A 24,788-nucleotide genomic window follows, 5' to 3' on the forward strand; every position below is an offset into this window, starting at 1 on the left:
TCTCGCGGGAGAAATCTCGTCAAGTATCAAGTATCCCGTTCACGGGAAAACTATATCCCACAGGAAAGGAGACACGAATCGAAGTGTGGCCGAAAATCTTACGGGGATGCTGGAAACCCCGGGTTGATTCCTAGGCCGCGAGGTTTCAAGTTGAGCGATGTTCCTCGTCGGGCGAGAGAATCGAACACCTGCTCCCCGAAACATATCAGGAGACTCGCTTTCCTGAGCAAGCACCCATTCGGAAGGCGAGAGCCCTCCGATTCCGGGTGATCACATCTCATAACAACCCACCCTCTTCTGGAGACCATTTTTCGTCGAATACGAGTTTTACCGACTTACGTCGCCTCGGCTCTCGATCAGCTGCCAACGTTCATGTCGGGATGGCCGCTGTGACTTCACAGGGCCAAATCCGCCGGAACGGAAGAGGACCGATTGCTGCGAGAGACACGGGCACATTCCCTCGCTCCCGGAGACGCTTCCACAATTCAGGACGTGCGTCCTCCGCCGACCTCGAGCGCCTGTGGATGTCCTGGAGAGCTCTCCGCGCGAAGCGCTGAATCGTCAAATTTTCGCGCCCTTCGACACTCTCCCAAAAAGTCAGAATGCTTCAATCGTGCTGTGTTGAGTTGTCGTGTCGGCGGCCAACTTGGCATAGCCGGTCAGTCCAAGTCAGACAACACAGCAGTTGGACAAATCGCGGTACCGCTGGATACTGCGACTCTTTTCTCGAATTCTCGACAGCAACCGGACCGATGAAGATCTTCGCTGTAGTATTCACCTCATTGCTGCTGGTGGGGGTTTCGCTTGCCGAGGACGATGAAGCGGTAAGGACCTGACTCCGATTGAACATTAGAGAATGACTGCAATCCTGTCTTCTCGACAACTCGTCAGCTCTTTCTCGAAGCTGTCAGATAACGGAATTATGAGACAAGAGAATGTGCTTCCGTAGACATTTTCTGACCGGTTCACGGGTGTCGGATATCGCTATGTCAATCATCTTTGCTCTATGTCCAATTTTCAATGTTGTCATCGGGATCATCCTGAGCTCGCTGGACTTTCTTATCGGACATGTGATCGATGCATGGTCCCTCCGTAAACGAATTCTGATCGAGAGCACCGATTGCCACGGTAGAAAATTTTTGACGTCAGAATTTTCCCTCCGCAGACAGAGCAGGTGGAAACGATCGAGGATTTGATTCCCGAAGGAACAGGCTACGAGAAGCACCCTGGGGCCGACACTCACATTCTCTTCACGAAGCCCGGCGGTGGATACCGGCTTGTTTCTGGACAGGAAGCTCACGTAAGTTCCGGAGATCACTCCATCCAAAATCCACGTGAAGGGACACGTTCTATTCCCCCTCTGCGAAGCCGTCCTGATTTAGTTGTGCCGACTATATCGGCTCCTCGTGTCGAATCGGAGTTGCTCTCCTCTTCTGATCATGCCCGCTCCTCTGCAGATTCTGCTCGGCTTCATCAATCGGGCGTCCGAAGATCTCTTTATCGACACGCTCGACGCATCTTTCCGACTCGCGGGAGATTACAACTCCGTGATTCAGAACTTGTCGGCCGTCGGATACAACCGTAAGCTCAGTACTGGACAGGAAGCGTCTCTCTTCTACCAATTCCACGTCGACAATGTCTTCAGCGGCATGCCCGTCGGTCTCGAGGTTTCTCTGATGTACCACGACAGCGAAGGAAAAGTCTACCGCGAAGCCGTCTTCAACTCGACCCTGACCGTCGAGGAGCCCGAAGTGAGTTTCGACGCCGAAACCTTCTTCTTGTACGTGTTCCTCGCTGCCGCCATCGTCCTCGGTGCCGTGCTTCTGTTGCAATGCGTGTCGCGCAACAAGAAACCCAGCGGTCGGACGGAAACCGGCACGAAAGACGGCGACGTCGACTACGCATGGCTTCCGTCGACTGTGCTCAAGCAAGGCACACCCAAAAGCACACGACAGAAGAAGAACAAGAGCGAGTGAAATAGCATGCCGTTTCGAACTCGACTCACGATGGATTCAACTCAGATTGCAAAGTACGCTTCGACAGTGAGATTGGCGATCGGGGTTTTTGGCTTCAACTTCGAGACATGGTTCGCGTTGGTCGCTCGAAAGGCGCGGAATCGACCCGATGCGAGCTCTGAGTTCATCTGAATTATTTGATGAGGATCAATTTACCGGTTGATTAGAATTTGGTCGAGACAGCGGGAGTTAGCAATCATCGGAAGGGCGCACAAAGTGCTTCGAGTGCGAGAGTAACCGGCGGCTTTTCAAACTTCGGTGGGTTAAACATGTTTCGATGAGGAATGCTTGAGAAGATCCGTACGGAAATACTTCATATCATACCGAGCCTGACGAAAAAATCTCTATTGATAGACTCGGCCCAAATCAGATGATATGATGCGTGCGCAGGTTTTCCCCCGTAGGCATTCAGATGCATGGAACTGTATCAAAATACCCGCGGGAACATCCACGCGTGCGAGGATGACTCCGTTTAGGAGACTTAGAGTCGGAGATATGAAGAATCCGAATGTTGGGTGGTTGCTTGCTTGGTTGATTGACTGGTTTAGAGAAAGATTTTTCAATCAAAGAAGTTCTTCATTCATCATTAGTCCGATCCAGGGGAAACGTGGGAGACATCTTATATGATGATGATGTAAAAAGTTACGCGAGTAGACGCGATTATTGGTAATCTTAATAAAGCATCTATAGGGGGAATTTCTCTTACACTGTGAGCGACGCGTTTTTTCTTGGCGGAAATTCTTGGAGTGCTCCTTCCCTCTGGGCCTGCTTCTGAGAGCGTAAGTACTAGACTTCACGGGGAGAAAAATTCCGGAGAACTGCGGCTCCCGATTCCGGTCCCATGCAAACCTCTGTCGCCCTCCTCAGACATCCCCAGATAGACTGGACCCCCAGAAATTGCGGTTCCGAGACGCTGCGCATCGCTGTTCTTCAGTATTGCACCGAGTGAGCGTGTCGTTGTGTTTGAGTTCCATTTGCGCCGTCAAACTCTCAGCACACCTTCGATTTCCTTTGGGAGATCCGAAAAGTCGACGTGACCGTCTCACGACCGCTCGAATCTGGACAGTCTCCGATGTCGCACGATCTCTTGAATTTCTCGAGCGGAGGCAGGAACTTGCAGGACGGAATTGTCGCTCTGCTCCGAAGCAATCCGATACTAGACCTATACCGGACTAGGAATTTCTGACTCGCCGGGCCGAGGCGCATCGTTCCGAGGATCGCGACACCAATACTCGAAATACCCTCATATTCGCAGCGTACCGTGCCCCGTTCTGGGCTTTCGTTTGCGTCGCAGCGACCGTAGTTGTCATAAGACCTGAAATTCCCGCCCCCGGGTCATTCGGAGTTTCATCAGAATTTCATTTGAATTCCGGTGACCGCATTCACCTACAGGATAGTCTTGCTTCCAAGTAGGCGTATCTCTGAAGTCGTCGGATCTTCGGGCCCTATTACATCACCGTGAAAGAAACCGTGGACAAGGAGGAGAGCGAACGGATGGATGGGTAAGCGTCGCTCTAAAATCGTGCCAGATCCCGGATCTCAGCGGCAAACTCAACCCGTGCCAAGTCGTGACGCAGCCAGGACAAGGAGTACCCCGGCGCGGAGCTCGATTGTGTTTTCTAGACACAGCAAGCAGTCAAGCGACGAGGACCCCGCATATGTCAATGGCGAGTTCACACTCTGGGGAAGCATCCGGACTCGCTGGTCATTCGCCGTGACTTCGCTTCGCAGCATACCTGAAGCGAGTCGGTGATTATTTCAGAGAATCCCGAGAGGTGGGTACCTTCATATCCTGCGGAGATGCTCGGAAGCAAAAGCCAGCGCTTAACTTCGAGTTTCCGCGGCACGGAGGGCCGAATCCGCTTCCCGTATGTTATCCCCTGTGAGGGGTAGGAACCGCTCCGGGGAACGACGGAACGGGGACACCACTTAGGCAAAGAACCCAAGAAGAATTCTCCGGTCTCGATCGAATCCCCCGAAATCTCATCAGGTTCCTCGCGTCCGGAATATTCGCAGAGGATTTCGTCGACATTCGCCGAGGGGCTCCAGAATTTTCCGCGCAACTCCGGAAGTTGGCGGTCCGGAGATTTCCCGACGCCATCATATCCACGCGCCATCCCGCGCAGAGAAACAAGCGCGAAGACGATTTCATTCCATGCCTCACTGTCACCGTGCAGGGCGATGTTTCTCAGCCGGAAAGCCTCGGATACACTGAGACTCCGCCGCGGCGTCGACATCCTCGAGTGAAAATCACCCTCAAGTATCATCGTTGGACTAGATCGATCGTAAGGGGAGGCTAAATATATCCGAGTGTATATCTGAATACCTTGCGTCGTATCAAAATATTGTTTCTGTGCCTGACAGAATTAAGCGGTTTATCTTCACAATCATCCCCGCGCGTGAGTGCAGCTTCGTCAACGGGTTTCTCACCTGCCCACAAGGCCGTTGACGCGACCGCCACATACTTGTATAAAAGTTCACGTCTCATCGACGCATTGAGTTGTTCCTGCCGAGAAACGTCTAGAATTCGACGACGAATACCGCTCAATCGACTGACTGACTAACTAACGGACAGTCCCTCCGAACCCAGGATCTCGCCGGGACACGATGTTCCGTCTCGCAGCTCTCGCCGTCCTTTGCTGCAGCGCTGTGGTAAGCTGATATATATACCGAGCCCTCAGAGCAACTCCAGCCCTGTAGCTTCGGCCATCTATTTCTGGACTCAATTCCTCTCCCGCTTCTAGCGCGCGCAAGTCGTCACTTCCGTGCAAGCACCGCCGTCACAGATCGTGCAAGTCGCTGCCCAGCCAGTGCATGTTGTCCAATCAGCTCCGATTGTTCAACGCGTTATCCAAACCGCGCCAGTGGTCGTGGCTGCCGCGGCTCCCGTTGTGGAGCCCGCGTACCCTCCTCAGCCGTACCATTTCTCGTACACAACCGTCACGGAGGAAGGAGCTCACAGCCACGAGGAGACCTCCGACGCCGCCAATCGACGCCAGGGCTCTTACAGTTTGAGTATCGCCGACGGAAGGCAGAGGATTGTGAGGTGAGGTCACTCCGATTCAACTGGTTTTCGAAAAGCCAGCAGAGAAGCGTTTTTAAATATCTGTCTCCCCTTGCAGATACGTAGCCGATGAGAACGGATTCCGTGCCGCCATCGAAACTAACGAACTCGGTACCGAATCCAATTCTCCGGCGGCGGTCCAAATCGTCTCGACCGCGCCGACGGGTCCAGAAGCAGCTATTCAAGCCGAAGCTTACCTGTCACGCACCATCACCGGGTTCCCCTACTACAGAAGAGCTTCGTCCAAGGCCTAAGCTTCGCCCTAAGAATGCGATCAAAGAGATAGAATCGTTCTAGTTTGGAGGAATGCTAGAATACCATAGTTTCCTTCCATGGTCAGGGACGCAACGAAGAGCGGAGATGAATATTAAGTTTATACTGGAATCACCGATTCCGAGGTCCTCGCGAGAGCCGGGACGAAAACCCGCATCCACCAGATTAGGATGATGAAAGCCTCCAAATCGCTGCTTTAGATCCTCCGACTTGTGATCTACGCTCTTTTTCGGAGTCGAAGCCGCCAGTCTCCGGGGAAGTTGTCGTAACAATGTTGTGGAAGCCTCGACATTTTCGGCTGAGAGACGAACTCCGAGAAGTCTCTGCGCTTATGTCAGACAAGGCACAAGCTCCAAAGTCGCGCGGCGGTGGGAGCGAATTCCTTGTGCTGGATGTCTGTGGTGAGGGGACGGTATTATCTCTCAAGCCAAAAGATTACGAATGAATCCGGATTGTGTAAAGGAGATTCCACATCAACTTCCGCCTGCGTTCTTATTTCTCCGAGAATTTTCAGCGTCGCCGTCATCTTCTTTTTTATCTGATCCTTTTTAGCATAGAAGTAACGGCAATCACGTACGGATCAACGCTCCGATCAGAGAGAATATTTGTAGCGACCGCAGCAGATCGGAGCTACCAGGAACTTTGCGGAGAAGAAACGCGGAATCCTCGTCGCTCGCTGCGTGGGACACTTTATCCTCGGCGTCCCTATCGGAACTTTGGAAAAGAGCTCGATCAGGCGATAGTACATGCGGGGATCCCCCTAATGGGGATGGGGAATTCTTCGAGTTGCGGGATCTCATCCCGATAAAAATGTCCGATGCCTTGAGACGGAGCGGTCGTGTCCCTCGACGAGGAAACCGTCGTGGTGCCGACTTCTGACCGCTCTCAGCGAAACCGCTTGCTTGGACTTATCCCTCACTATTCATTATGTATGATACTCCATTTGGAAGGAGACTCGTTTGTGCGGACATTGAAACCCAGATCGAATGTGAGCCCGATCCGCCAGCACACTCGAGCGCCTATCTGGACAAGTGAGCTACTTGCGGGAGCGGATACGAAATCGCAACCGCAACAACCTTGTGCCACAGAAGGCTAGACTCCCATCTTAAAATATGCCCCGAAATGTGCAGAAGCTCGCTTCCGTTTTGGAAGGCCCTCTAAATAGCTCCAAGTAGTATGACCCTGGAAAGCTCACCGCTTGCGTTGCTGCCGCTTTCCGTCATGGAATCATCCTCCTCGGGAGCGAAGTCCATCGAATCATATTCCGCGCGGTAGGGCGGAATGGTGTTGAAAATCCTTCATCTCCGGCATTAGAGAGGCCGAGCACCGAGACCCACGCCTCAGGTAGTAATGGATGTTGCGGGTCGCGATGCAAAAAAACGCTCATTCAGACCCGACGACCAGCATTGAAAACGTCCTTTCGACACGTATTTTCCATTGACTGTTGTTTTTATTCCCATGATGATGCAATGACGATTAACATCTTTGGTGGTGCTCCCTAACTTTCTCTGGGTGCTGTCCTTTTTGGTGAGCCTGGAGGACTTCCGCACTAAACGGAAACTATGACAGGCCCAGGTTTTGAGCTGTACACTTTGATAAAGTCATCTTTGACTTCTATTATACCTAGAAAAAAATCACGCAAGGGAGTTGATTTTCTCAATCAAACTCAAAATATCTCGCCGTGGTGATCATTGGATCAATCTCCGCGAGATTAATACAGGCTGCCTTTGGCCGTGCTCAGATGCAACGCTGAGTAACGCAATGGAGTACGTATGCGGAGCGTAGGAATCGGAAGAGTCCCGCGATTTTACACGACCGACGTACCTATCCCATCCTGCGACTGATTCGAGTTTTTCCGTCTGGGAAAAATTTTGAGATCCGAAATCAGAGGTCCGAAACAACTCTCGAGAAGGATCACCACGACGGGATGCGAGAGCGACTCTCCCTGCTTTCGATTTTGAAGAATACGTCGTTGTGTGAGCTGCGTGAGTTTTTTAGCAACACTACGACAAATACCGACAGTGTTGTTAGTGCGATTCCTCTTCTGTTTGCTTCGTTCGTCAAACCCTGCCTAGAAACCCTAGGCCTGACCCACATATGTAGCAACAATTCAGCATCTCTCTTATATTGATAGCTCAATACATTTCCATCGATAGATTCCACTGATTCTGACAGTGCTCTACAGAGGTGTACTTAGCTCGATTGGAACGAACTGGATGAATCGATTCATCCCTCTGGCCTCATTCGAAGGTGTGTAGAGCGCGGATATAGGGCTCCTCTGTCTCGTATTCCTTTATGCATGACAACATATGTTCTTATATCTGTATATGATATGTCTATGTCCATATACACCTTTAAAATCGAACACCATCGCAAAGATTCTTGTTAACTTATCAAATACATTCCCTCAGTTTAGTTAGTTGTGCGCGTCGTAAACGTTCGCAAACTATTATGTAGTTCTCAACGATCTGATGACACTCTCGACCTTTTCCACTCTCGAGCCAGGACTGTCCTGGGTCGATCGGATCCCACTATCCCGAGCGTTTCTGACTTCCTCGACACCTCATCGAGTCGCCGCGCCGTTTCTCGAATAACAGGACTACGATCTGATGGTGAACCGTTAGCTCGGAGTGCCCCTCGGACGGGGTCATATGCTTTTCCCCACGAGGATGCATTCAAAAATTTTGTCTATACACTTTCGTGTCGAGGGGGAATTTCTTACACCGATGTGTCTCTGAGTCGCCTCGGGCTCCGGATGAGGTTTTCGTGGAAGCGAAGTTTGTTCGAGTTCCCCGAGCATGCGATTCCTTCCTCGCGAATATCATCGTGCCGAGTCTTGATCAATCCTATATATTAAGGTGAAAACAATTTTTCCTCCTGTCCCGTCTGTTTGCTCGCATCCGAGATTGAACTGACTTACGCTCCACTGAGATGTCGACGAGCTTTTCACACTTCCGCACAAAACACACACACGAACCTATTATAGAAGTCGATCCGAGGTCTTTCCTCCTCCGAACGGATTTCTCGACCGTCGGTCCCAGTCCCCATCCCTTCCCCTGTGTAAATAATACTGCGGTTGATGTGATTCGGGGCGGAGCTGTCGGGGAGCGCGTCCTTCATCGGCAACTCTATAATGTCACCCCCATTGATAACCGAGCGAGACGTCCGAACAGAAAATCGATGTGACTACACGATTCGCGGATTTTGAAGCTCGATCGGATTCTCTCGGCCAGCGGATGTGGCGGGAAACGCAAGAATGGCTCCGCACAGCCCATGCCTGTTCGGAGTCGTCGCAGACGATTCAATCAAAGATGAATAGCTGTGATCATGAGCGAAACACCATTCACGTCCGTCCCGTTTCTCTGCATGTATGTACCATATACGGTGTCCCGAGTGGTGTAAACATGTATATGAATATAAATGTACTTGTAAAAAAATCGGTTTTCCAACACAGGTGTGTTATGGATATTTTCCCCTGGTAGAACTGTCATCCAATCGAAATGAATGATGGAGTCATTGGGGTCGTCGTCCCGATCAGGACCTTGTGATTTGAGAAAACTTGATAACGAGGCCGTCGACACTTTGTCTCGTTTTCCGCAATCGGGAAATCAATACATGTGTACGTACGCACTTATTCTCCTCGACGCCTTCTATTCCGTGGGCTTTGCGATTTGCGAATTTGGATAAGCTTGTTATCGCGGCAATGAGCTCGCATTGAGAGGAACGGACAACCACCACATTGATATGTATGTACAAGAACTCAACGCCGAGTCCTCGCAAGACGAAGAATAGTGTTGACGGATAGTCGAAGGAGTAATTCGATAGTCGAACTGTCGACACGATCGGTCGACTGCTCCGAGGAGCAACGAAGAGCCTCGAAGCCTGAACACTCAGTCGGAACAACATGTTTTGTACAGAGCTTTCCATCGAAGTTCGCTGAATGAGCGGAAATTCGAAACGTCTCCGCTGCCACCGCAGCCGCCGCGGGCGCGTCGCGGGTCCCCGAGTCGGATGGGTTCGCCTCGAGCCCGAAAATCAGACGACTGACTCCCTGTTGATGCCGAGGGTTGCACTGGAAACGGAACTTCTCGGCAAGGATTCAGTTGAGGCCGCCGTCTCGAATGATTGAGCCAGCTTGTGGAGTTGTAGGGCGTAAACAAATCCCGCAGAGCGACTGTGCCAGTATGCGTTCCTTCCCCTGAAATGAACGGCGAACCCCCCGATTATAATCAATCAATCAGTTTCCGGACGACTCCCCTATTTTCCCCTTTGAGCTCCTCGAGCCGAGAGATCCAATGCTGACGGAGATCTCGTGAGTGAGCGAGGGGAGGGTGGTACCTGCTTGCAGAGGACGTCGAAAAGAACGCAAATTTCGGCGGAAACTATGGGACTTTCAAGCTCCAATAGATCCTTGTACTCACATCGGCTCGATCCGCGCAAGATGAGTGACTTTACTCCGACCGTTCCCCGCCGGCTGGATGAGATACCTCGAGGCTAGAACATGGGCGCGAACCCAGGGCGTTGATGCATGGCAGTGCTCGGGATCCGGATCTATGTTCCCAGCCAGCACTGGATCGGAGACGGATACCTTGATAGAAATGAGAGAAATGAAGTCAGGGACCACCGACACGAATAATTCTGCCTTTTTCGTCCGGTGGACGAGATTCACGTCACTCGAAACAAGATCTTGAAGCACATCGAGTCCGAGTCCCACTAACCTCGACAAGGGCACAGGCGCCTTTGGTGGTGATGTTGGTTTTCCAGGCACGAAGCAGGAGATATTGTCGTCTGGCATTTTTGCCCATTTCCGTGTGAATAATGCCACAAACTTCGGTTTCCGAATCAATTTTGCAGACGAATATTTGTTTTACCAAAGACGAATCCCACAAAGCACGTTCGAACAGAATTCGATTGAGAATCCGGGTCGGAGTCGCTGAAACCTGAGGTCGGGCGCATTTAATACAAGGAACACATGGTCCCTATTCCCATGCCCCCCCCCTCCCCCGGGCCAGAGGAAACGAGCGGGCGAATTGCTGACAGTCATCAATATGTCGTTGTAGAGTGCTGAGGAACGCTGATTCTAGCACTTGATTCATTCAGGCGCTCCGCAGTGGATGTATTTGCGGTCAGGGAAACGAGGTTGGTTATTTGTGGACGCTTCTAAATCAGATCGCAGTCCCTGAGATGTCCAGCTCGCCATTGCTCAGTGTGAACGGCGAGAAATCGTAAACTGGACGTCGTGGTTGCCCTGTGTTCTCCGCGCCTCCCGTCGGAATCGTCGTTACCCTAAACATGTTCGCTCTGCGTGTTTGCAATTCTGTTCTGTTTACGCAGGAAACTCGCCGCGATGGACCTCGTAGATGAGTGTTCTGAATACGCGCGCTCGCGAGGGGCAACGCAAGAAGCGGGGCCATATTGTTTCGATCAATGGATTTTCCGCGAAACGTCGCGAAGTTTGCTAAGGCTCAGCGTGATAATTTCCGAAGCATGTTCCTCAAACAATACGCTCCGTGGGGATCGCGTATGATGCAACAAAGAAGCGCTTCCCTCGGCGGATGACACGCTTATTCGTCCGAAAGAAGGGGAAAATCGGGGACCGGAGCCTGCGGTCCCACTCCACGAATGAATTTCGTTTGCTGAACCCCCACCAACCGCCGATTCCCTCAGCTTGGGGCCACAGAGTATCGAGAACGAGTTATTATGAGGGTGAGCCATCGCGTTCATGAACACCTACCTGTACAGAGATTTTCCACAGACGAACATAGTGGAAATCATCTTCAATCCTTTTACAAGCCAACTCGAGATTTGGATGTGAAATTTGAGTCCATCCTTTTGAGTTTCGCACCTCGTGCAGGAGCCAATTCAGAGATACCTCAAAGTTTAACTGGAATTGAGTCAAGGGGATCGCACATGAACAAACTTCAAGTGTCCAGGTTTCCCAGAGCGGAGCGGAAAGCGATCGAGAAAACTCATACCTTGTAAAGAGGTTGCCCGTTGTCCGTAAGATAGTTACGGATGTCCGAGGGTTCTTCCACCACGATTCGCAAACTGTGGAGCGTTTGCTCGGATGCACAAAACAATTCTTCGTGCCACTCGATCATCTGAAGGGGACGAATCGCGAGAAAAATCATCATCATGCTTCGACGAACCAGCGACTCATCGTGCAAGGCCTTTTGTGCGCATCAACTAGTCTGGGATGAGGATATTCGCCGTTCGAACCAGCCGTTCGAGTCAGCGTGTGTGTGTTGTGCTGTGTGTTGTGTAATTGCACAAGCCGAGAAGAACACAAGCCGGCCGTAATTATTGCAAAATAATTGCTGCTGACCTTTAAGAGGCAATCGTTCGAAGCTATGTTCTCGTTGATTTCTCGGTCTCCATTCGTGCTGTCCCTGCGGCCTCTGCAAGGGCGAGAAGTCAATGATAAGGTTGCAAGCTTACAAACGATTCTTATATTATGTACGTCGGTCTCGTGGTTTTTCTCCGGCACCAACCTTTTGGGACTGAAATTCTGAGTACATTGGAATATACTAGGCGCGAAGCACGTCGCCAAGTTCGATGCGGTCATTCCGTTCGCGGCTCCGTATTGAGATAGCTCCGCTAAGAAACAGAGGAGCGCTTCCAGGGCCTCCCTATTTTCGTCGGGCATTATTGTCACCAAGCACTGAACCGCTTCCAGCCGATATCCTTCGGGTATATCTGAAGGAACAATGTCTCTAGGTCAGTCACGCTCGTGACTCGGTCTGCTCGCTAACGAAAAAGACGAGGGTGTTAACTTACGCATGAAGATATATCGGAAGGTCGGTGCCAGTTTCGTTGTAAGGAGCCCCCCGTCGGGAATCTCCCTGAAATACTGCTTGACCATGTCGGCGATATCGAAGAGTATTTGGTTTTCGTACATAGATAGAGATGGATTCATGACTCGTTGCTCGTGAATTGCGCGTAGATTATCGATGCGGGACTTCAGGCCGGGCTTGCGGAAGATTCCGTAACAAGATGGAGCTTTTGACGCGATGTATTGCATCGCGAATTGTATACACGGCGGGATGGGTTGACCGCCTCGTTGAACGTTGATCACAAGGGGAATTCCGAAGAGCACTTTGTCTGAGGCAGAGAAATCCATCTCTCGTGAGGAATTCGGTCCGACGGCAGCGGCGCGCCGGCATCGCGATACGATCAGCTGCAGTCCGAGTGGCGAGAATTTCTACACAAAATCTCACCTTTGTAGCTGGGCGATGTCATTTTCTTAATGAATTTCGGTACGCTCCACGTCCAGCCGGTTTTGTAGGGCGGGCAATGCCTCTCCATGATTGCTGTCAATCGCAGGAGAGCATGTTTGCGCAAGAGCATGTGATCTGAAGCTGTACGATTTCAATTCATTAAGGACGACATGAGTGGACCGAACCGGAGAAACCGCTGTAATTCGAAACGGGCTGGAGAGCCTCCACTCTACTCACTAGTCAAACGCCAGAGCGGCACCAATTCGTTCGGAGACAAAGTGAGCGTGTGCACCGGGTTCCCCGGATAGCAGTGCCACTTGGTGGCCGCCAAGAGACCTGACCCTTCAGTCGAACACCTGCGGAGATGGTCGGAGAAATCGCTGTCAAACGAGTTTCCCTTGATGAGGTGGAGCCTCAACTCGTGCTCGTTATCCTGTTAGCGTAGCTGTAACTTCATACTCACACACTCGTTCTCGTTACACAACTGCCTACGCCGGAGTCACGCCTTGGTTCGCCTGTGGGAGAAGAACCTTCAGGGACCGTCCTTTCATCGTCGGCCACGGCTCGAGAACCCCGGACTCGTGTCGGGATCGACATCATCACGTACCGTTTTTGTCGGAGACTAGTGATTCATTATTGATGATAATGGGAGATAGACACTCCAAGTCCCCGACGTCTGAATCTCCCTGGAGTCCCTGATTGTCGTAGCATTCACGACGTTTCCCTGGAATCCGGAGGTGAATTATTTTCCCAGATCAAGATAGCGGCCCGCCGATGGATCCAAAGATTATCATCGATGAGCGACACGTTTCTCCCTTAAATCTTCCCGGTGTCTGTATTGGAATTGTTCGAGCGGGGACTTGAGCCCTGGGCAGCTGATCGAGCTCCAACATCTTGGGCAAGATTGACCAGAATGTTCAGAACGCTCTGAAATTCAGAACACTCACCCTTGGGACTGAGGAATTTCGGGCTACCTTGGCTGAGGCCCGACTGATTCCCTCGAAGGTTCCGTGGGCTTTTCGACCGCGCCTCTCGCCGACGACGCCTAAACGAATCCACCTTGCGCACGATTGCGTCTCGTATCCGCTCGCTGCCGCTCCGTCGTAGCTTCGTCTGCTGCGTTTATCGCAATAGAGAGAACATCAATCGACTGGATCAGCCATATTACGTTTTCAGCTCGCTGCTAACTTCTGCTCGCTCGCCAGCTCCAACGGCCCTGCTTATTAGTTTCGCTAGCTCAAATCGCTTACTTGGTTACTAGATGGTGTCGGACTCCGGTTGGGCTGTTCCTCCAGCCTCTCGTCCGATACCGAAAAACTGCTGTTGGCAGCCAGCGACGGAGGGAGATGACTTTCCGAGTCGGGACTCCGATTGTTTGGGGTCAGGAAGACGGAATCGTGCGACGAATGAGGCTTTCCGGTGTCGTCTTTGTTTCCTGCGTGATCGAAATACGCGCATGATGCGCTCAGCAAACTCCAGGGTACTCCCTTCTGAGCCTCAGAAGTCAGAAGAGATCGGCACGAGGAGACGAGCTCGAGTACTCACCCTCGTCGACGTCCTGCTTAGTGATCAAAGGCAAATCGTTGGTCGCGATACGCGACCACCGGCGTGAAGGTCTATGGAATTGCCAGTTCTCCGACAAGGCTAAATCTTCATCTGAGCAATGATGAGCCTGAGGAAGGGATTTGGGTCGGATTTCCTCCTAATTAACTTCCGTAGGTAGTTCACTTTGTAGAGGATTTGCGACGGCCTCGTACTCACCACTTTGGCTTTCGTCTCGGCGCGCATCCTGGCGCACTTGTTCAAACATGTCAAGCGTCTGTCATGAAAACGAGAGCCTAACGTCAGAAACTGATGATGTTAAATTGTCTGAGCGATTTGCCCGCAGGTACTCCTCCGGGTTGACAGCGGATGCACGTTCGAACCCGGGGAATCGATTGATGTCGCTAATGACACGCTACACGCTCCACCGGTTAAGCAGTTATTTCGGAAAGAGGAGATTTGAGCTCTCGCGTTTATTGGATGCTTCCGGCTCCGAACGGAGCACAAATATTCCTCACCTGATAAGCGACTGCATTTCGTCCTCGCCCAACTTCTCGTGATCCTTCCGGACCGTTGACACATCGAGTGGGAACATATTGTCTACGGAAATGCAAAACGCACTTAGAATTTGATTTTGCCCCGTACGGATATTGCTCGCGATTTTCGCATCTCTTCGCTGTGCAGTGCTCCCAGAACTACCCACTCGCGAGCTCAGCAAGAGACTTCGCTCCCCCGCCCCCTCCTCGGTAAATTTCAACATCCGGTCGATTTTGACAGGGACATCGGAACAGCCTTGTATGCGGAGATTTTTCATCGTCGGTCGGGATTCATCCGTTGGTAGACCGGGGTCAATGGAGCCAGCTGTCAAAACTTATCTCTCTCGCACAAACAGCCGGAACATTTCGCACAAACGTGACGAAGCGAAGCAGATTACGGAGACGCGTCGCCCCCTTAATCAAGCTGGAGTCTTGCCAGGCGAGTTTCGGGATTCTCTTCGAAACTTTTTAGGCTTCAGCGAGAGCGAAGGCTCTCAAGTTTCAAGAGACCCATTCAGGAATATAATTATTCGACACGAACTTTTGACAAACACACTTGGTCTCTTGTGCGTCTTTTCGTCTCGGCAGACGAGAACCCGAGATCCGAATACGACTAGAGCATATTCCGAGCCTCGGTTGCGGGGAGCTCCTCTCTAGTGAGGAGATTCGAGCCGAGACAGCGGTCCGGACATATCTCGCTCTCGGGATTAGGTATTCGCATCCTGAATAATTTCTCCCGCTGATTTCGCAGCAGCAGGCACGCCTCATTCCGCAGAATCAATCACCTTTTGTCGGGAGCCTTTAAAGTCTTCGAAGAGCACCGTGCCGTCTCTTCTCGCGAATGGAAATCGCGGTGATTGAGAAATGGCATGGTGAATGGGAGTCCTTGTTCACTCTCAGAATCGCAACGCGCGCGTTCACTTTCATTGTTCCGGAACGTTTTGGAAGCTCTGGAGGGAACGGAACGCGAGTTCGAACAAGCTCTGAGCCTGTTCCGTATAGCAATTACCGCAGAGTACTCGACAAGGACGTCGACAGAATTCGGCTGGACAGGGGAGCCACATGGAACTGGAATCAAGGTTCCAACGTCCTCAACGCCTGAGAATTCTGCGAGAACTTCCAACAGCCCGCGTGCTGACCGTTCAGCAAACTCTGGAGGAATCCGGATGTGTGATGAATAGGCGACAGGACTCGCTTTCACGTTTGAATTAGAACTCGAGCCCATCGAGAGTTCGGAGAATTCGCTCGACGTCGTTTGTCACTCGGGAAAATCTTCGGTACACACCCGCCATATCCTCGGGGTGGATTCACGCCCGGTACTCCATTGAACACATTGACAGGATGAGGTTTGTCAACGCGAATGATGAAGCTCTCAGAGATAACTCGATTTCACTCGGAAGGGCGAGGACAGCGACTGGCAACATCGACTCGGGTCCGCCGGGCAGAATGATGCGCTACAAGCTCGAACATCGAACTAAAGTCTCACTAGGCGAAGATCGCAGGCGATTCTCATAGGACCTGGTCTATCTATGGAGGTGGATGTGGGCGAAGTTGATCGCGAAAATCTGCAACCGCATCTCTCGATGATTTCGAGACTTTTCAGCATCCGGAATTCCCGTGTCCAAGAACCCCTTCCCCCCTATCTCCTTTTTAGCGGATTGCGACTGACAATGAGAAAGTCGAGAGAAACTTATGTGCGGCGTATGGGCGCTTTGGGGAAAGAGAAGGAAAATGCTCATGTCCGATCGATCTTCGGTATGCCGTATCAGCGCAGGCGCGAGGTTGTCCAAGGCAGAGGTCGACGGCAGAGATCCCAACTTTCGATGTCGACGACATTCATGAATACCGACAATGAGACTAATAGTTGACTCACCTTCGAACTGCTGAGCGTATTGTGGGAATCCCGTATCTCGAAGCCATTCCAGAGCCTGAATAGCTTCCGCTTCTGAAATTCAAGCCAAATTAAATCACGCCGACTCGATCCTACCCACAGTCTGCTCTCGTTCATTTGCCCTGAGGGCTCAACATGCATCGAGCATGCGTCCGTCATCCAGTGGGTACACGACCGAGCGAGCAGGCCGCATGAGAGCAGCCTCTGTGCGTCGAAAACAGTATGGTCGTCCATCGAGGATTTCATCGCTCGATACTCGACTACGATGAAGAGCAACAGCGGAGCCTAGGCGCTCGAAAGACCACTTTTGTTCCGGGAAATCGTGGTGGGAGTACAAAACAGGCTGAACTTAGACCGATTTTAGAGCTGGTTGTCAAATATGCAACCTCCTGGAAAGGGCGTTCTAGCAACGAAAGGCCAAATTAGAACGGGGAGTGGGTCTGACTGGGTGTGCTTCAACCATCAACAAGATTTCTTATCCGAGGCTTGGGAATACGGCGAGTCCCTTCCAGGATTTGAATTCGGCTCCAGTAAGCCGCGTCCGGGAACAGGACGCCTAATGAGGTATTAGAACAAAGGAGTCCAAAGAAGAAACGAACATCTCGTTCCGCTACTCTTGGCTCTGCCCATGCGACCGGAGTCGCTACGACGAAAATCACACACGATCCGTACACCTACGAACAGCTTGCAAACGGACACGCTGGATGGGCTTCTCTATCGCATTCGGTCCCTGGGGGGAGCTTGACGAGCAACACGAAGGAACTTCGGAGAACTTGCCGTTCAACTTGTGCGCCCGGATTTTTCTCCACCAGCACTCGACTTTGGGTTTCCCCGTATGATAATGCTCTCGATAGCTACTGTAAGCGAGTCTTTCACTGAAGCTCCGCACGAAACGAGGATTGAAAAAAACAGCGATCCAAGCTACCGATCCTCGAGGAAATCTTTTGTGTTGAGAGGGACCGTCGCCGTCCTGACTTGGCGATGCAGAAGGTCCGTCGACGTCTAGCCCTTCCGTCAAGCCGTCAACAATCTGCGAGGAAAATTAAACGTGTCAAGCCTCCTGCGAGAGTCATTTGCATGACCGCGATAGCGGGATGGCATATTCCCGACGAGCCATTATTCGGTCAGAGCTCGCGGAGGCTCGAGTAGTAGCGTAGCTCCGAGCAAGATTTTCACAACGGAGGAGGAGTAAAAGCGGATTTTCCCCTCATTCGATTATCAAGTAAGGAGATCGCCCGACGCAATCCGACCCTCGGAACTTGCCGAGTATTGCGAGGGCTGAGAGTCGACTAATCAACAAGGACCCGAGCCTCTCTCGAAGACGAGCTTTGTCTCTGCGCTATGGACACAGAGGCGACGACGTACGGAGCCGGTCGACGGATTTAACTTGTGACAGAATGATCTCGTCGCCGAGCGGGTCGTACTACGCATTCGAACACTGTCCGGCCCCGCCCGCCCGAGCGAAGCGAGCCGACAAGTCAATGTAAGCTTTTCCTTTTCTAATTTCGGTAGCCCGGCTGTCGTATAGGACGGCGGCGTCTCGAGTTTCAATGCTACGCCTTCGGGACCTATGCCTCTCTTCATACGGGGCGGACCTCGCTCCGATGACTAGTCGACGAGGTCGCTCACCGGAAAAAAAAACGTTGGTAAATACGACCAGTGAATGAACCGGTGAGGATTCATCTGGTTTCGGGTCCGACCTCGTCGAGGCAGCCCTTCGGCTGCCGCTCTTTTCCTGAGTGAGTCCCGCTCGCCCTTTGGCAGTCGTTGCATCCGCTCCAGAGAAGGGAGATGGGTCCTTTCGCAAACTCAGAAAACCCGCGATGCAACCTGCGATGGTCTGAACGATCGCTTGTGGGCGAGAGTAAACCCGTCGGTAGCCTGTTAAGGTGCCCCTCATGAAGAATTATTATCGGTGAAATAAGCCTCTGCCCTGATCCGATCAAGTTTTCTTCAATAGGTAGTCGCTCTCTCTCATCGTCCAGTGGTATTAACAAGTCTTCACTCGGCAGCAGCGGCGGCGGCAGCCGTAATCGCCCACCAGTGGCCGCCTCCAAAGCACCTCGATGAAGGCATTCACTGGGGCTCAGGTCCTCGGGGCGATTCTCGTGTTGCGATATGTTTGCTTTGGCTCCGACATACATTGGATCTTGTGATCTGGGCGAAATAGCGGTACACATCTGTACCCCGTACGTCTCGGTAGGTAGTAGTTATCTCATGACGGCGGCCCTGGACCGCGATCGATCTCGCGGAGCGACAACAGAGATGAAAGGATCAAACTTCGAAACACCGTGCGGAACTCCACTCGAGCCTCCGCGTCCAATAATTGCTGCATAGACCGAGCTCGGTGGGGAAATCCGGAACTTTGTTGACACATTTCATTGAGCGGTAATCTCTCTCGGTCGCCTGAATTCACCAGTGAAATCGAGATCACCGGGGCCTGGCAGCGGTGCGAGGGAACGATCGAGACATTGGGTCGTCGGACTGCGTCGAAGAGGGTCGTTCTTAAAAGCTTTCCGCCAAATGAATTACCTGTGCACTTTTGTCATCGGCCGTGTCGGCTTCGTTTGAGCATTCAATGGTTTCAATATCGTCAGACTGCAGAGTGGCCGCCGTACAGCGTCGGATAAGTTTTCTTCGTTGCGCCGTTAGCGACTCGAGCAATTGAGATCTTGTCGGAGTCTGGAGGGACAGTCGCGGAACCGACAGCCTCCGGGGGCTCAAGAACGCCGCTCCACTCGAACATCGGCGTTCTTCGGCTTTTGGCGACGCGGTCGCATGAGGACGACGACGTCGACGTTGCTCCGGCGAAAGCGGATCGTCCGTGGGAGAAGTGGTCATGGTGGCAGGCGACGACGGACGTCGACGCTTAGACCTACCTCGGATCGCTGCTTCCGTGTCTATAACTAGTGATCGAGAGTTGCGAGTCGATTCGAAAGTTGGGCTCCGTTTGCCGCGTCACGCTCCTGACGGGCGGCAAGTCGTTCACGCAGGTCGTAACATTCATCGGACTTCGGAGGATCGGTAGACCCGATATGTTGGCACATTCACAAAATTCGTCGAATCGTCGGCGCGATTCCGAGGAGGCCGGTTCCGCTCCAGAGAAGAGATTTGAGCAAATATTGACCGGCTTCGAGAAACAGATCACGCCGCCAGTGTTCTCGGGGGATCGAAATCAGCGACAGCGGATTAATTCATTGCTGATAGTCGGAACGGAACGCGCCGTTTTCATTTGTCACATATTCAATAGGAGCATGACAAACGGCTCCACCTGGACGTAGTTCAGCAGCAACTGTCTGTATGGGCTCCGGGAGCTTCGGAGCTTCTTCTGCCGCCGCCGCCGCCGCCGCCGCGCTCGCGGTGGAGGATGGGGAAAGGGACCTCCTTCCAAGGACAGTGGAGCGACCCTCCTCCGTGGCAGGTTTCTTCCCGAGAATATTCCGTCCGTCCCACAAACAGCGAACTATTTGAGAAACTCAGTCTGAAAGGAGCTGCACACCGCCCACTTTCTCGAGAAGTCCGTCCTTTCGGCGATCGCGCTGCGGAGGTCACCAGTTGTGAACGTGGTCGCCCCCGGCTGCCAATGCGCCTCATTCGGAAATCTTCGATGAGTGCTGACCCTACGAATCGCGCAACAATTTCCGAGTCGATGGAGGGGCCGCTCGGCGCGAAATTGACTAATTCGAATGGGCGGAAGCGACGAGCCCACACCGGAGCTAAAACGAGATATCCGAAACACGTCACGCATGGCTTGAACTCTCAACTTCAGTGTTCACTTGTCTCGTCTTCCCCCACTAACCCTGACCGAGTCCACCAGTCTCTCGAACTGTGGTCTCCGCTTTAGAAACTTCGAACTCCACATGACACACGACTACAGTCGAAAACTCCGGAACCGCATGTGTCTGCTGAGAAGGCGCCGATGCCGCAGGAGTCTCTTTGCCATCACAGAATCTGTAGAGAGTTCGGAGATAGAAGACTTTCGCGAATCGAGATACGCGCATCCTTTCATCGATACCACATCGTAACTCGGATGAAGAGAATCCTTACGCCGAGGCACGTGAGACGGTGCGCCCCCCCCCCTTCCTTATTCGAGCCCGAGACTCATGACTACGGCGGATTTTTTCAGAATGGGACTCGATGCGAGGTGAATCTCGATACAACGAGCTCCGCTCCCGCGAAATCTCCGCTCTGAACCCCAAAGAGGTATTCGGAGACTGTTTTCCTCTCTGAAGGAATCTGCACCCACATCGTCCTCACAGTGTCCGCGCACCTCGCCACGATTGCGTACCGCCCGTATCGGTCGTGAGTTTCAGCGACAAAAACGTGAGAATGCCCTAAACGACAGTTATTGAGATGCCCTCGCCCCCGGAGCCTACGAATATAAAACCTTGCGCTCTAGCTCCAGGGAAACAAGCGGCTGTATCTCGATCGAAGAGAAAAAGAGCTGCAAAAAGTGTGTTCGGCCTCGGGACTCACCGTGGAGATCTGTGACGGAGTTCGAACGTAAAATGTGGTTGCTAGACTGGGGACTGATCCGCGCGATTCCGTCGATATACTTGGGTGTTGACAAGTTTGACGAGGTCGAATCGTCAGAACATCCGTTCACCGAGGGAAATTCAATACGGCAGGACCGCTTCTGTTTAGACAGACGAATCGGCTTCTCTCGGAGCCTGACCTGAATGCATGGAAGGAGGGAGGGAAAGTTATTCAGATTTCGTTGCCGAGAAATCATTGCCGCTCGTGGTTGGTCGTTAGGATTTATGACGAATTGTGAATTATATCCTCTGCAACCGAACTGCGCTGGACAATCAATGAACGAACTAAGAAATGAGCGGAAATACTTTACAAATGGGCAGACAGAATGACGCGAGCAGACTCTTACCTCGGGACAGGGTTGAGAAGCCCCCCGGAGTATGGGGAGGGAATTCGTCTTATTCCCGTAATTGGTACAGGCTTGCAGAAATCGCATTGCTTTGCTCGACGAACAATGCTTGCAAAGTTCGCTCCTCCGGGCTCGTTCGTCCGGTTCGAGAGGCTTGCCACAAGGGCAATCGGCCGCATTATCCGCGAGTGAGTTCCTGATTTCCGACGAGTCCCCGTCGTCGAGAAGCTTCGCTACCGCTGGATCGGTCGACGACTTGACAAGTTGAGCAAGTATTTGCTCGCTCTTGTTGAGCTCGAACGTGGCGAGGTCAGGTGACTCGGGTCGCAAGCCGTTTGGAATCGCTGGAGTTTTCGGTAGCCGGGGAAGCGCATCGGATTGGTGTCGGACCGAAACCGATTTCTTATTTTGGGGGGAAATTCTCTCGGAATTTCGATTGGAACATTTCTCATCGCTTCTTCGGCTGCCATGGCCTAAAAAAGACCCGTTCGAGCGGGGGGCTTTGCGTGGCGGGACTCGTGGTTCCTTCTTCGTTACTCTCACGGCCGGAGCGACGGGCTCCTCGCTGTGGTGTGGCTCTTTCGGCTCGGAGGGCTTCGTCGAGGGAAAAAGCTTCGCCATTTCCGCGTCGAAGCTCGCCGATATTGTATCGAGTTGGAATCTCTCGCTGAAACTCTCCAATGAATCCATCGAGCGCTCGAACTCTTCAGAGTAAGGATCGTATTGCTGATTGTCATCTCCGCGGGCCACAGCCGCCGCCGCCGCAGGGGTCGCAAGCCTCTCGCCCACACTATTGTTGTTTGAATCGTTAGATAAGTTTCTGCTGGTCTTCGCTCTATCTTTCTTCTCCGGAATGACACGGCAATTGTGCGGAAGCTGGTCCTTGTCCTCTTTGTTCGATGGAATGATTAAAGATTTTCGGTTCTCGGCTCGTGCGTTTGATATTATTTGCGAGAGATCGGGGTTCGATTGGAGGACCGCTGTGTTTTTCTGGATCGCGCTCCTGTAGCTGATTAGGAGCGGATGATTCAAAGCTTCTAGCTGAACCTTTTCTCGGCGCTTCTCGGTGAGATCATGCTCCGTCCTCATCGCGATGCTCTTATTGTTCAGAGACGGTTCTTGTATTTTACTATTTGCCGTTGCGGCTGTTGCCGGGAGCGGGTCGCCGTTCACCATGTTGGCGAAAAACTTGGCTCTCAGCTGAGTATTGCTCGGTCTTCGAGTGACCGCTCGACTTTCGGCGGCTGTTTGTTCTGTTGAGGCTTGCATATCGGCTCCCGGTGAGCAAAAGTCCGTTCGCGAGCCGCCATCCGAAAACGTTTCCCTTTCGAGACCTCTCCTGGATTTCCTCGTCAATGTAGCAACGAACTCAGCCTCGAACTCGGCATAAATGTCCTCGTCGCTCAGGACGAGCTTGGGGATCTCCGTGCCCGGTCCAGACTGCGACGGGCACGTGGCAGAGAGCGCTTCCGCATTTCTCTCGTCGATTTTCTCGAGAGCGACTAGCAGGCCCCGTTTGTCGAGAGGCTTGTCGAAGCTCGGTATACCGACAGGCGATGGGGTTTCACGAACTCGAGCCTGACGTGAGGCAATCAGAGATTTGTTAGACTTATCCGATACGTTCTCTTCCGAGCTCCATAAGCGAATCGGCCGCGAATCCACAGACCCTTCCCGATCGCTGTCACTCAGACTCTCGACGGAGCGAGATCTTCGGGGCACAAAGTGCCAGCTCGGTGAAGCCTCGCCCTGATCGCAGAGTTCTTCGAGGAAGGTCAAGAACTCTTCACCGGTTTCAGAGCTCAGGGTTCGATTCAAATGTTTCCGCGCGAAACGAGCTATAGGCGATGGAAGAACGAGTGTTGAAGGTGGTGCGGCTCTCTTCGCTTGAGTTTCTCGAGCGGGAGTCGGAGACCCTTCCAGAGGCGAGACGAGTGGCGTCGACTTTCGAAAGGGGGATTTTTCTTCCAATTGTGGTTGAATGACTGGAAGAGAAAAGAGGATACAGTAGGTGCTACAGACGAAGAGCTCCGATCTGATTCCCGAATCCAACGCTCCTCTTGGTGAGAACTCGGAAGGGGATCGTCGATGCGACATACCTTGGATATCGTCGTTGAGTCCCTCGAGGAGACTACGAGTCATGTTCTCGATCTCCTCAATATTCATGATTTGATTCTCTTGTTCCTCTTTGTGTACGCTTGAGAAGTCGTCCGAAGGGATATCGAGCGAATCCAGGAGGGCTTTCAAAGAATTCGTTGCTCCACAATGCTCACGCTCCCACGAGCCATGGATTCGCTTCTTCCGAGCTGCGCTGTTAAGACTCGAATAACTCCATCGGGGGAATTTTTCGCTCCGGGCCGAATAGGTTGTGGGTTCCAACGATATTGGAAGAGGTTTTGGAGGGGTGGGTGGTTTCTCTAGGATTTGGCGTTCCGCTTCCTCGATGAATCGCTGTGAACAGATAATCAATCGACTCATGGACTGTTTGGACGACGCGACGCATAAATCTGCTGGCCGCGTCTTCCTGATCTAACAAACATCTAGCGACGGCAAGTACTAGTCTTTTACAAACTCAAAGCTCCGCGAGTCGAACGGAAGGGAGAACGCTCGGCAGGAATTCATCTTCGTGAGCTAGATTCTACTTCGTACGGATTGCCGCCTTAGTGAGACGCAGACGTCATTGAGCAACTTTTAGTTGTCAGGTCGGTTTCCGATGAGGCTAGTTTCCTGCCTGTCTCAGTTTCGTAACGAAAAGCACATGGAAATCTGCGGCGTCGTGAAAACGAAACACCCTTGAATACAACGAAGAATGCACAGAAGGCTGGATTGATTCGAAACCAAGCGAAGCTCACGGTCAAATCGGGGACCCTTCCACCAGTGAGACACCGTGAGGCGACGTCCCTTTCGACTCATTGACTGACGTGCAGGCCCACTCACTGACCGACTGACAATGGGCGACTTGATCGATTGATCCGAATGGTCAAGTACCTACCCGACATTTCTTCCTAATCGGACTTACGTGAGCTGAGTTGAGGTAATCGTCGAGCTCGTCGAGCATGTCCTGCTTGTGCTCGACGCTGCTCGACGCGTCCCACCGATAGCTCTTCAAAGCCATGGCTTTCCGAACAAAGCGCTATTCCGCTTTGTTTGATGTCGAGAATGTCCCTGTCGAAAAAGATGTTTGACTTTAGTAACTGCGCGGCAAGCCACGCGTCCGAGAGGTGTAAAACTCGCGGTCATTCCAAACGAACGCCGATCAGACGTGTCAACTGGGAGTCCTTCGGAAAAAAATCCTCGCCCGGGCTCACTCAGATCATGATATGAGTTCCATGCTGGCTCACGATGGCCAGGTCGAATCCTCCTGATCAATA

At 52.2% G+C, this 24,788-nt stretch overlaps 3 protein-coding genes across 3 annotated transcripts; 2 read left to right on the forward strand and 1 right to left on the reverse strand.

The window, feature by feature from the left end:
- Positions 1 to 629: 629 nt before the first annotated feature.
- Positions 630 to 2,728, forward strand: l(1)G0320 (signal sequence receptor subunit 1 l(1)G0320). The gene is made up of 3 exons (XM_003739741.2): positions 630 to 824; positions 1,166 to 1,300; positions 1,458 to 2,728. Exons 1-3 carry the CDS (start codon positions 753 to 755, stop codon positions 1,974 to 1,976), a joined length of 726 nt encoding a protein of 241 aa, XP_003739789.1. The 5' UTR covers positions 630 to 752; the 3' UTR covers positions 1,977 to 2,728.
- A 1,894-nt stretch (positions 2,729 to 4,622) lies between these two features.
- On the forward strand, positions 4,623 to 5,393 carry LOC100901150 (adult-specific rigid cuticular protein 15.7). Its single transcript, XM_029113366.1, has 3 exons — positions 4,623 to 4,667; positions 4,760 to 5,061; positions 5,138 to 5,393. The coding sequence occupies exons 1-3, from the start codon at positions 4,623 to 4,625 to the stop codon at positions 5,331 to 5,333; spliced, it is 543 nt and encodes a 180-aa protein (XP_028969199.1). The 3' UTR covers positions 5,334 to 5,393.
- Positions 5,394 to 9,387: 3,994 nt separating this feature from the next.
- cv-c (RhoGTPase activating protein) lies at positions 9,388 to 24,532 on the reverse strand. The gene is given in 21 exon segments (XM_029113367.1): positions 9,388 to 9,550; positions 9,774 to 9,940; positions 10,071 to 10,292; positions 11,087 to 11,236; positions 11,328 to 11,453; positions 11,678 to 11,750; positions 11,844 to 12,048; positions 12,130 to 12,453; positions 12,570 to 12,765; positions 12,862 to 12,925; positions 13,033 to 13,084; positions 13,177 to 13,293; positions 13,517 to 13,685; positions 13,820 to 14,004; positions 14,115 to 14,241; positions 14,331 to 14,388; positions 14,630 to 14,711; positions 16,521 to 16,593; positions 21,421 to 23,402; positions 23,517 to 23,868; positions 24,437 to 24,532. Coding segments are annotated over 21 exon segments (4,983 nt in total).
- Positions 24,533 to 24,788: the final 256 nt, after the last annotated feature.

This window comes from Galendromus occidentalis, unplaced genomic scaffold (genome assembly GCF_000255335.2).
Source record: "Galendromus occidentalis unplaced genomic scaffold, Mocc_1.1 scf7180000076583, whole genome shotgun sequence".
In the NCBI taxonomy this organism is placed as follows: Eukaryota; Metazoa; Arthropoda; class Arachnida; order Mesostigmata; family Phytoseiidae; genus Galendromus; species Galendromus occidentalis.